At 36.2% G+C, this 12638-nt stretch overlaps 1 protein-coding gene and 1 pseudogene across 1 annotated transcript; both read left to right on the top strand.

Annotated features, from left to right (window-relative positions):
- The first annotated feature begins 3496 nt into the window (after positions 1-3496).
- Positions 3497-5639, top strand: LOC108948202 (uncharacterized; annotated as a pseudogene).
- Positions 5640-7665: 2026 nt separating this feature from the next.
- Positions 7666-12638, top strand: LOC138905091 (serine/threonine-protein phosphatase 7 long form homolog). Its single transcript, XM_070193597.1, has 2 exons — positions 7666-8068; positions 12217-12638. Exons 1-2 carry the CDS (start codon positions 7666-7668, stop codon positions 12636-12638), a joined length of 825 nt encoding a protein of 274 aa, XP_070049698.1.

Here is a 12638-nt window from a genome sequence, read left to right as displayed (position 1 = left end):
AGAATCCATATTGAACAACCATACATGGGAATTGGTTGATCTTCCTCCTGGAAATAAACCTTTGGGTTCTAAATGGATTTTTAAGAGAAAAATCAAAGATGATGGCACTATTGATAAATTCAAGGCAAGGCTCGTAGTCAAAGGGTATAGACAACGAGAAGGTCTAGACTACTTTGATACATACTCTCCAGTTACAAGAATTACGTCCATACGGATGTTAGTAGCATTAGCTGCAGTGTATGGTCTTGAAATTCATCAAATGGATGTTAAGACGGCCTTCTTAAATGGAGAGTTGGAGGAAGAAATTTACATGGAACAACCTGAAGGGTTTGTGGTTCCAGGTAAAGAAAAGAAGGTATGTAGACTTGTTAAGTCTCTTTACGGACTAAAACAAGCACCCAAACAATGGCATGCGAAATTTGACCAAACAATGTTGTCAAATGGTTTTAAGATAAATGAATGTGATAAATGCGTGTACATTAAAAATGTTCCAAATCACATAGTCATTGTTTGCCTATATGTGGATGATATGTTGATAATGAGTAATGACATTGCCAACATAAATGCTACTAAGCGTATGCTCAATAGCAAGTTTGATATGAAAGACTTGGGAGTTGCTGATTTAATTCTGGGAATTAAGATCAATAAGACTCCTCAAGGTCTGGCATTGTCACAATCTCATTATATTAAGACAATACTTGAAAAATTCAAGCACTTGGGCTTTAAAGTTGCAAAGACTCCAATTGACGTGAATCTTGCATTAGCAAAGAACAAAGGCCAAAGCATATCACAATTGGATTATGCTCGTGTATTGGGATGCTTAATGTATATCATGAATTGTACACGACCAGATATAGCTTGTGCTATAAGTAAACTGAGTCGATATACGAGCAATCCAGGCCAATCTCATTGGATGGCAATGAAACGAGTTTTGGGATATTTAGAACATACCCAGAACTTTGAATTGCACTACAGTAATTTCCCTGCGGTGATTGAGGGATACTGTGATGCAAATTGGATCACCGGTTCAACTGATTCTAAGTCCACGAGTGGATATGTATTCACTATTGGTGGAGGAGCGGTATCTTGGAAGTCGTCCAAACAAACATGTATTGCCCGCTCTACAATGGAGGCTGAATTCATAGCCTTAGATAAAGCCGGTGAAGAAGCTGAATGGCTCCGGAATTTCTTGGAAGACATTCCATTTTGGCCCAAACCGTTGGCACCAATATGCATACATTGTGATAGTCAAGCGGCAATTGGAAGGGCTGGGAGTGTCATGTATAACGGTAAATCTCGTCATATACGACGAAGACATAAAACCGTTAGGCAATTACTCTCTAGAGGAATTATCACAATTGACTATGTAAAGTCAAGTGATAATGTGTCGGATCCACTTACAAAAGGCCTAACTAGAGAGGTAGTTGAGAAATCATCAAGGGGAATGGGGCTATGGCCGAGAACAAGTCATTGTGGCGGTAACTCTACCTAGAAGACTGGAGATCCCAAGATCTAGGTTCAAAGAGATCAAACAAAGTCATTAATGACGGTTCAACATTGTCAAATAAAATTTTAGTCCATTCTCGTGATGAGACAATGTTCAGTACCAAGGATAAAGCATTAAGGCTTTTTAATGATTTTTAAATTTGATACGGGGTATATCAAATAGTGTATCTACAGGATGACACGTTTAGGAATCACCTATTTAAGTGTGAAGTGTGAGCCGCTTCAAGGAGAACTTTGTAAGGCCAGTTCTCTACGCACTTATGAAACCAGGCGGTGTTCATGGCTGAAACGAACACAACAATGAGAACCAAAGACGGTTAAGGGTTGATTGTGTGACTTATGGTTGTCTAGGTATACACCAAAGATCGACGGTTCAAAGATATCAAATCTACCGATTGACCGAGTATATCCGACATAAGTTTACTACGGAAAGTTCAAAGGGAAACCTACTTATCTAGATGCAATTAATCCTTGCTTGTAAATCACACAGTTTTTCATGCATACTTCCGTGATATAGCCATTCCCCATTCATGTGGGGGATTGTTGAGGTTTTATTTTTAAGATGTAATATTCTTAAAATGAGGGTGAATGGGAAATGGAGGGAAAATGAAATTTTGAGTAAAATTTTAAGTTTCCCCCTCTTAACAATGAGACATTGTCCCATATTGGAAGTGGAAGACATTTTTGGTGGGTATATATATAATTGCTCTTCTTGTAGCTCTTAAAGAGTTAAGAAGAAAGCAAGCCTCGCGCCGTCGTCGTCGCTCGCTCGCTCGGCTCGGCTTCGGCTACGGCTTCGGCTTCGGCTTCGGCTTCGGATTTGGTCAAATGATTGATTGATTAATTTTTTGGACCAAATTTATTTGTTAATAGTAAATATTAACGTAAGATTATCCGTATTTGTAACGGATATTTTCCAATCCGTGTATTGATAATTTGGCAGCCGGATAATGGTCTTCCCACCATGAAGTGCTTGCTCCACAAACATGTAATGCTTGCTCCACCATGAAGGGTGGACGTTTGGTCTTGCACTCCTTCTTGGCTGCTATATATATGAGCAGCAAATGTTGAAGAAAGATACTCAACTCAACATACAATTCGCTCAACAAATTGGCTATACATTGCATTCCTTCCTCTCAGAACTTCCATACGTTTTTCTGAGTATATACTCCTTCGTTCTGCATTATTTTTAACTTCAAACAAAGCAACTGTAAGTGTGATTTGCTACCGAACTTTGTGTTCGCCGAAACACTGGGGTTTGAAGTACCGCTACACCAGTGTGTTATTCGTTCTATCCTGGGAGGAAATAATCCATTACCTTGGGTACTAGGAGGGGATTAAATTCCTTAAGGAAACACTGTGAATTCAGTGGGCTCGAATTTATTATTATTGTTTCATTACGTTAACTTATATTTTGCAGAATTAATATTTACAAATACAGCAATATTGACCGGGAATAACATCAACTACCCTGAACATATAGATACGAACTCTTCTGAATTTTTAGTGTGTAATTTTTGTTAGAATTCCAAAAATATGAAATGCCATTTACATGTCAGGTAACAAATATTCTGAAATGTGACTTTTTGACTTATAAATGAAGAGAATGTGACTTATAAATCTCATTTCTTCAATTGCGACTTAAAAATGACATTTGTTTGCAAATGCGTTAAACATCGCAATTCATAAATGTGCATTATAAATCACAAATGATAAATACGATTTATAAGCAATTCGAAACGGCGACTTCGTTGTTGTGACTTATAAAATCGACATTTTTCCAAATACGATTTATTGACTCTTGCCCTTACTTATTATTAAATAATTTTATTTATCTTTTATAATACTTTTTTATATAATAATTTTACCTCATACCTTATTTTTTTTAATAATATTGTAAGTTTATTCTTCGTATTGTTAGCGGATGCCCAAACATTCTGTTGATTAAAACAATACGGTACCATACATAACAACCATCCAAAAGTAAACAAAGTGTATATAGTCGTACGACATTTCCAAAGAAAACACTGTCGGTCACTCTCCATTCTCAACATAACTGAAAGTTAAAAGGAGCAAGATGGAACAAATAGAGCACAAATATGTTGAAGTAAATGGACTAAAGCTTCATTTAGCTGAAACTGGAAGTGGGAATTCCCCAGTTGTGGTGTTCTTGCATGGTTTCCCTGAAATATGGTATACTTGGCGATATCAGATGATAGCTGTGGCCAAAGCTGGTTTCAGAGCTATTGCACCCGATTTCAGAGGATACGGGTTATCGGATCAGCCACCCGAACCCGAGAAAACCACTTTTCTTGACTTGGCTAATGACACCCTTGCACTTCTTGATGCTCTTGGCATCTCTAAGGTATTCATCTTCTCAAAATTTTGAGAAGAAGAAGTTATTTTTTTACTGTGTTATGCTTAAAGTTCATTCCTTTTCCCTTTTCCTGGTGGCTGGTGCTAGAATAACTCTACTGTAAAAAAAAAAAAAAAAAGTTGGATCGGAATTCATTGCTTAATATCTTATAATAAAGCAAATTACTTAAAAGAGTAGTATAAATCAAAACAAGTTGTAGTTAAAGAAAAAAATTGAAAGCGGGAAAGAAAAAACCAATTGACTCCTCAAATAGTGATAGGTAGGAACTAAGCGTTGAAAAAAATTGATTTATGGTTCAAGGGATGACTGCTATCCTTATTTAGACAGGAACCTAAACTGGGTAAGTAAACTGGTGTATTTGAAGTAGGTGGACCATGTGTAGATTGCTTGAGTAAGCATAAATAGGATCTAGCCTTCTTTAGCTTCTAATAAATTAAATACACTAAGATTTTGCAGTTGAATCTATACACATTATTACTCTTGTTAGTTGCCACATTCTTTTAAGTTTGTACAAATCTATAGTCATTCTTGTGTTCTATGAACTTACATCCTTTTCAGAATTTAAAAAAAAATTGTATCTTTTGTTCTTTATGTAACTTGAAATACTTTAATATGTTTCATGTACTAGTATTTAATATAAGAATTCTTAAGGAACATCTGAGCTTCAATTTTGACTTAAGTGCTTGTATATTGGATGAAAAGAAAACGCAGGGACTTTCGAGCAACTATAAGGATTTTGTGCTTGAAAATCATTCTACATTACATGGTCTAAGCTCATAATCTTGAATACATTGGTTGTTGTTGGCTAAACTTCATTTGAAGTATGAAAATTTGGACAGTATAGATGACACCATAATCTCCTGGCACATTTAGGAGTTCCTGTTCCAATTCAATTTAGAGCTTGTGTTGTCATAACTTGACGAAATGATCTATTTACATATTACCTGTAATTCTAGGTGAAATAAGAACTTGATATATGCTGGTGTTTATATCCTTGTTCCTTTGCACTCTCTCTCTTTCTTGGCATGGGTCGTACTGATCTCTATATATGTCCAATAATGTAGGCTTTTCTCATTGGCAAAGACTTCGGATCTGCTATCATTTCCCTATTTATCCTTCTCCACGGGGAGAGAGTCTCTGGATTTATTACCATGGGAGTGCCATTCTTGCCCCCACAACCTCTCAAGTACACTGAATACCCCCCCTGAAGGCTTCTATATTTCGCGATGGAGGGTACAGTTTTGCTTGCTGATTTACATTTGATGATATCAATCCTAGCTCTCTTTGATCTCCAAGAAATTTTCTTTCCAGGAACCTGGTAGAGCTGAAGCTGATTTTGGTCGCCTTGACGCTAAAACAGTAGTGAGGAACATCTACATTCTTTTTTCTAGAAGTGAAATACCAATACCCAATGAAAAGCAGGAAATCATGGACATTGTTCGCTGAGGAAGACCTGGAAACATATGGAGCCTTGTATGAGAAATCTGGATTCCAGACTCTACAACGACAATCTATGTCTATTTGAGCTGTAAAGTCCCTTTTTGGCAGCTTTTTTTCTATTCCACACTCATGTCACAGACAGTTGTTATATACAGCAACCAACAATGGATTTTATTTTGATGACATTTACGGCGGTGGTGAGGAAGAGGCAGAGTTAAAAAAGTAAATAGTAGAGTATATATATAGCTGAAGTGCTAACTTCGACCATTGTGTGTTTAACATTCATAAAATGACAGAAAATTTGAGTTATTGGTAAGGCGTTATCTCGGAGTGGGTTGCTTGTTTCGGCTCCAAATCATCAAATCTTCAATTTTCCAAAAACTTAAAATCGAGGTATTCCGACTTAGTTTTTGTTAAAACTCGTATAAAAAATGCATATTAGATGATTTTAATGTGTTCTATGTTGTTTTGTGATTATTTTGCGATTTAACTAATTTGTTGTTTTTATCCGGACTATAGTATTAGTGTGCTAAAACAATTAGTAAAAATAGAGAAATTATTATTAGTTGTTAAAAAAATATTAATTAGTTACTTTTTACTGTGGTATATGTATTTTCGTGAATGTTTTGTGATTAAATTTATTTGTTGTTTTTATCCGGTTTAGATTATTTATTTGCTTAAAGACTAGTAAATATATAAATTGTTACTTTAGTTCCCTCTAGTAGCATCTTGTGGCCTAATGTAGTGCCCTTTTAGTGTAGTAAAATGTAGTGCCCTTTAGCGTAGTATCCTTGTAGTTATTGAAATTAATCATTTAAGTATCTCTTATACCCAAAAATACGTCAAAAAGGCTGATAGTTCAAACACAAACTCTGTCCAATTTTAGTCAACGATCGTAAGAAAATAACATGAGAAAACAACAATATTTCCCGGACTAAGTATTATTATATGAATATTTAATAATTAAATCATGTATAGTTATGAAAATTAATTATTTAATTTTATTATAGTAAAAAATAAGTGAGTCATAAACAAAAATATATAATAATAAAATTAACATATAAAATAATAAAACTAACATATAAATTAATAAAACTAACATATATGATAGAATTTAAGGGTCCACCAAACTATATAGAGAACCAGGTTCTCTATAAGTTCCCACAGATATAAGTTCCTACAGAAACCATGCACACTCCAGTGAGTAAATGACAAGAGGAATTTTACGTGGAAAATTCCCAGCTCAACGGGATTAAAAATCACGACCTACCCTTGTAGGATTTCAACTTCACTACTAAGCAACTTTCAGATTACAACCTATGTAACCTAGGAATTAACCTCTTAATCCCTCACTAACTTGTAACACTCTATTACAAGCCACTTTGTAATAACTCTATTACAAAGACTTTACAACTCGACTAACTCTAGCCAGGTTTATGATTTACAAATGGTTTCCTACGCAATGCTTCTAAACAAGCTAAGTAGGAATTACAATTGAAGAACTATTACAAAGTTACCACTCAACTAAGGACATACAATAACTTGAGATAGGGAACTGGTCCGTAGTAGTGTTGTTCTTTGTTTTTGATGCACTTGAGAATCATTTTCTTGATGATCAATCACAGTGAGTGTGCTTGAGTAAATTCTCTAAGTGTTCAAGTCATTTGTTTTACCTTCCATGATGTTAATAATGCATTTGTAACATCACTAGGATGATGTAAGCAAGGCAGGTAAAAGACACTCCCTATAAAGTTGATTGATGTACTGTAACGCGTGCAGGCAGCAACTTTACAGCTGGGGCAGTTGACTTGTGCAGTTTTCTTGGGAAACAGTAGCTATATGTTTCCTCTACTGTTCCTTTGACTCTGATGAGTTGAACCATATCCCAAGCTGGAACCTTTTGATCTTAAGGTCTTGAGAATGTGTAACAAGTTCCTTATCTGGTTCTTGACAGTAAGTTTGTTGGATCATCAAAACATAACAGGGATGTACATATAGCCTATCAATATATAATATTAAACTAACATATAAATAATAAACTAACATTTAAAATAACAGATCTATTGAGTGATAAATCGGAAAAATTTTCTCATCATGAACACAAGAATTCAGGATACCTTGGTGCTACTGGGCCTCAAATATCGAGTCTGGAACCCATATATGAATATTTAATAATTAAATCTTGTATAATTATGAAAATTAATTATTTAATTTTATTATAGTCAAAAATAGGTGAGTAACAAACAAACATATAAAATAATAAAACTAACATGTAAAATAATAAAACTAACATATTAAAGTAAAATAATGTAATTAATATTGTTCAATTTACAGTAGCCGACATGGAGGTTCCGCCTTTGCATCCCGGACCTGCCACGCTAGAGCTGTTGTTGCTACAGGGCGAGCATAGGTCGTCCTACATATGGGAGGGACAGTTACTGGCCCAGACGTTCCGCGACAGGAGAGTAGACGATATGTGGGACTTTCTTAAGGCTCACCCTCTCTATCCCCGTATAGTCAGACGCCTCCAGGACACGGGTTTTTATAGGATTGTGGAGATCGGCCGACTGCAACTGGATTGGTCGTTGATCACAGCCCTGATAGAGAGGTGGCGACCAGAGACGCACACATTCCATTTGTCCATTGGCAAAGCCACTATCACGCTTCAGGACGTAGAGGTCCTGTATGGGCTGCCCGTTGATGGACACCTTGTTTCTTTGTCGAATGACATCCGAGAGTATACGGGTTTGCAGTACCAAGAGATGCTGCACCGGCTCACCGATTTTTAGCCACCGAATGAGGCTGCATTGATTGGGGCCAGTCGTCTGCAGTTGACGCCCGTCCGGCAGTGTCACACCTCCTTTCTCCCGAGGGGGGTAGGGGAGTTTTTTTAATTAAAGTGACATTACCCGAAATGTGATTATTTATTTAATTCAGAGTCGCCACTTGGAATAATTTATGGTGTCCTAAGTCACCGGTTCATTTTAAAATCCCAAATAGAGGAAATTGACTCTTATTGATGGTCCGCGAACACAGAAGACCGGATAAGAAATTCTGTTAACTCGGGAGAAGGTGTGAGGCATTCCCGAATTTCGTGATTTTAGCACGGTCGCTCCACTATTAATAATTGGCCTAATTATCTGATTTATTACATGTTTTAAGACTTATGTTCATTTTTACCTTTTAACCGTTTTTAGTATTTATGGAATTTGTTTGAACAAGTCGCAATGTAGCGCACTCGTTTGTTTTTGTACACATTGTGAATCGCGCCACGTGATACGCACCCGCGATTTACAACATGTTAATTTTTATTATTATTTGAAGTTATGGTCGAGTCACGTGAAACGCACACTCGAATTGGGGATTATGTATCATAACTATGCTACGGGAACCGTACCCATAATTACGATGATTTATTTAAACGTGCCTAAAGCAAATTAGGATATTCATGATTTTCCTAAAGCTAATTTGAGATTAATTTGAGGTCGTGATTTATGGGAGTATAGGTGAGCACTCAAATCTATATGCTGAAACATATGGCTTTACGAGAAATCTGAAAGTTGAAAGTTTATTTGTCTTTCCTTTTTAGAAATGGGCACGGTGAGATGTTGCATTGATTAGTAGAAGGATTATGAATCATGCTTAATTGAGTACTCAAACAAAATATTCTACAAATCCAAAAGAGCGTTGATTGGGCCCTAATTGTGGCCTAACACGCAGAAATCACAGGCAGCATTAATCCTGCCTGCTTATGGGACTAGAAAGGTCCAACTGGGCCTGAATTTGGGCCCAAAATGCCCCTGAAGCTTAGAGTCCTCAAGACTCCATAATGCCTGGTACATACGGGCCACCTATTTGGCCCAATAGCGGAAATGAAAACTCAATAATTGGCAACTCACTCAAAATTTAGAACATCATTGCAAGGAGATGAATTAAATACAACATACTGAGCATGAATATTTTGTTCGATTCCAAAATTACATACATAACTACATTATAAAACTCAGGTTTGACAGTAATAAATGCCTGATTACACCTTAATGAACAAATACACGGCCTGTACTAATAGAGAAAACAACTTTCTAACTTATTAATTTTTAGCTTCATGCCCGTATGTAATAGCTTAGCAATGGCCTAATGAAAGTGTGCTTCAGACACTTGAACCAAACAACAACAACAACAATCCAGTATAATCCCATTAGTGGGGTGTGGGGAGGGTAGTGTGTACGCAGACCTTAACCCTACCCTGGGGTAGAGAGACTGTTTCCAATAGACCCTCGACATCCTTCCCTCCAAGAACTCCCACCTTGCTCTTGGGATGACTCGAACTCACAACCTCTTGGTTGGAAGTGGAGGGCACTTACCATTAGAGACACTTGAACCAACACACTCTATTTCCTCCTCTTGCTTTGACATGTATCTCAACCCAAACCCCATCTTTGGAAACACCAGTTATTCACTAAAATAAGTAAAACATCTTCTTTTTTTAAAAAATAACATTTTTTTTTGCATGATAAATGCAGTAAACTCATATTGCAACTAGACTTAGGTTTCAATACAGTAGAGTTAACAAAGATGCAACATGATGAAAATCAATCAATTAGGCAATAATGAAACACATCAAAGCATGAACCAATTTAACTACTCTCATTCAAATGAAAAGAAAATCTATCGTTTGGACAGAAGATACCTGGCTTACAGCAAAAACAAATAACAGAAAATAAATCTCTGACTTTGGAGAAGAAGCAACAGCTAATCGTAGGAAGAAATAACAGAATCAGTTCTCAGCTAAGGTCAAAGAAACTAAAGATGAAGCCAAGCTTAACAAAATGGCAGAAGTAGCAGCAGTAACAGCAAAAACAGCTTCAAATCCACTCCAACGAGAACTCAGAAACTACTGAAATATTGCAATGGAATTCAAAGTGGCTCTTTAAATCTTTTTTTTTTTAAATCCAGATTTCAGAGTGTTTTTCTGTGGAAAATCAGTGAGGATGAGTGTAGAAGAAAATCAGCATATATTCGTGAGTGAATATGAGAGGAATGCTGAATGAATGAATGAATGCCCCCAATTCTATGCCAACGAGAGTATATACGCTATGCTCAAAAGAAAATGAGAGAGTCTAAAAAAGAATCTGTCAGCGTGAAAAAGGAAACCACAGCATCTTTTTTAACCAATTTTGTACAGTTGTCCCTTTTCCAAATGTTTTCAGCATTTTTCTTAACAAATTGAAACAGTTGTCCCTATTCTAGAAGCTTCTTTTATTTTTTCACTCTTAAAATTCTGTATTTTACCCTTTTTTATCACTCCAAGTTTATCTAAATGCACTTTAGTCCTTTCTAATACCTACTGACAGATCTCAACAGCTCAACAAGAAGTCTCTTTATTTTTCCTAATTCTCTCTCAACCCCTTTTTAAAATTTTCGTTAACTAAAAATTAAAAATAAAACAAACTATCACACAAACTGGAAATGCTAATGCAAAAGATGAAACAATTCAATAATAAAAATTCTAATTCAAATATGTGACTAACTAATGTATTCAACTAATACTAATCATCCAAAACACATAATTAAATAGGTAATATGTAAAACGTCTAACCAAACTAAACTAAGAGGAAAAAAAGGAGTGTAAAACGAGAATTTAATGAAATTAACAAAGAAATAGATAAAGAGAAAAATTAAAAAATTTACCAATCAAATGCTAGCCAAAAAGGACTGGTGATTGACCAAACTCCGGCAGAAGAATCCGGTCAGTGTTCAATGTTGTCATATGAGCACTAATTTAATACTCGAAAGCACATTTAGTGCTATATATGACAACTTTGAGCACGGGCCAGCCGAGGGAGTGAAATGTGACGGAAAACATTTGTTCTTGAAGACCTCATGAACTGAAAAACTATATGAAATGGTAGTTTGTAGATGGTCAAGGCAACCGACTTTGGTATTGAAGCTAAACGAACCAAGATTTGAAGAAAAATCAAAAATGAAGTGAAATTAAGGTTTTCTTGATTTCGTCATATCTGAAATTCAAGGCGTTTGGGTGACTTTACGGTGAAATTAAACGGAGGTATGTGATGAGGGGAAAGTGAGGACTGTAAGGTAAAGCTTTGGGCGTGGTTGGGTGGTGGCCGCCGACGGCCGGGTCTTGGGAATCCTAAGCGGCTAGGGTTTTGAGAGGTTGAGGAGGAAGATCAAAATGAGAGGTCTTTGGGGGGGGGGGGGGGTTAGGGATATTTTCAGACAGTTATAAGGTTTGGTGAGGTTAGTTTAGGACCGTTAGATGAGAGGAAATCAAAGGCTAGGATTAAAAGGTGAAAACAACGTCGTTTGGTTTAAGTGGGGGTCGGACCGATTTTTTTAACGGGTCTGGGCTGAGTGGATGAGAGTGGATTGGGCCATTGAGAGCTTTTGGCCCAATTTTGAACAAGACCAAACAAATTCCTTAATTCCATTTCTTTATTTCTTTCTTCTTTTCTTTTTCTTTTGATTTTCGAATTCTAATTGAATTAATTAAAATCCTAAACAAACTAACTAAATCCTAAATTAGATTCTAAATTAATCTATTTTGTAAGATTATCCTTAACTTATTTTTCATTAACTTATCACTAAATAATTAAGACTAAAGACTAAAAATGTAAACAACCATTGTATTTTGTGATTTTTGTTTAATAATGCAATTAATAAACAACTTAAATCCTAAAAACGCAAATAAAAACCTAAAATGCAATGCATGAAATTTTTGATATTTTTGTGGTATTTTTTTATATTTTCAATATATTAAATATGCAACTAAAATGCAAACAACAATTAACAGGATTTCCTAAAAATTCTATAAAATTAAAATAATTAGAAAAAATCTTTTTTATTATTATTTATTTTTTTGAATTTTGTAGGAGTATTTTTAGTCGGGCAAAAATCACGTGCTCACAGGCAGCATTTGGAGGCGATGGACACTGATATCACAGATAATACACCGGAGCTTCATATTCACCGGTACACGAGGTTGTTGTTGCTGCTTATGTTTGAAGGTTTGTTCCCGAATACTTCGGGGAACCTAGTCACCTTGAGATTTCTTCATTATCTTGAGCGGCTAGATGATTTACATCATTACAGCTGGGGTGCTGTTGTTCTCGGTTACTTGCACATGCAGATGTGCCAAGCGAGCATGGGCACCCAGCAAGACGTTGCTGGAATTTTGCCGCTGCACGTTTGGGCATGGGAGTGGTTCCTGCAGTTGCAGCCACCTCTACCACCCTTAGCTCCGGGCACACCACCTCTGTTTCTCCCTTTAGCTAGGACGTGGGTTGATAGGTGA

Source organism: Nicotiana tomentosiformis, chromosome 2 (assembly GCF_000390325.3).
Source record: "Nicotiana tomentosiformis chromosome 2, ASM39032v3, whole genome shotgun sequence".
Classification (NCBI taxonomy): Eukaryota; Viridiplantae; Streptophyta; class Magnoliopsida; order Solanales; family Solanaceae; genus Nicotiana; species Nicotiana tomentosiformis.
This window is presented reverse-complemented; position numbering and strand designations above follow the sequence as displayed.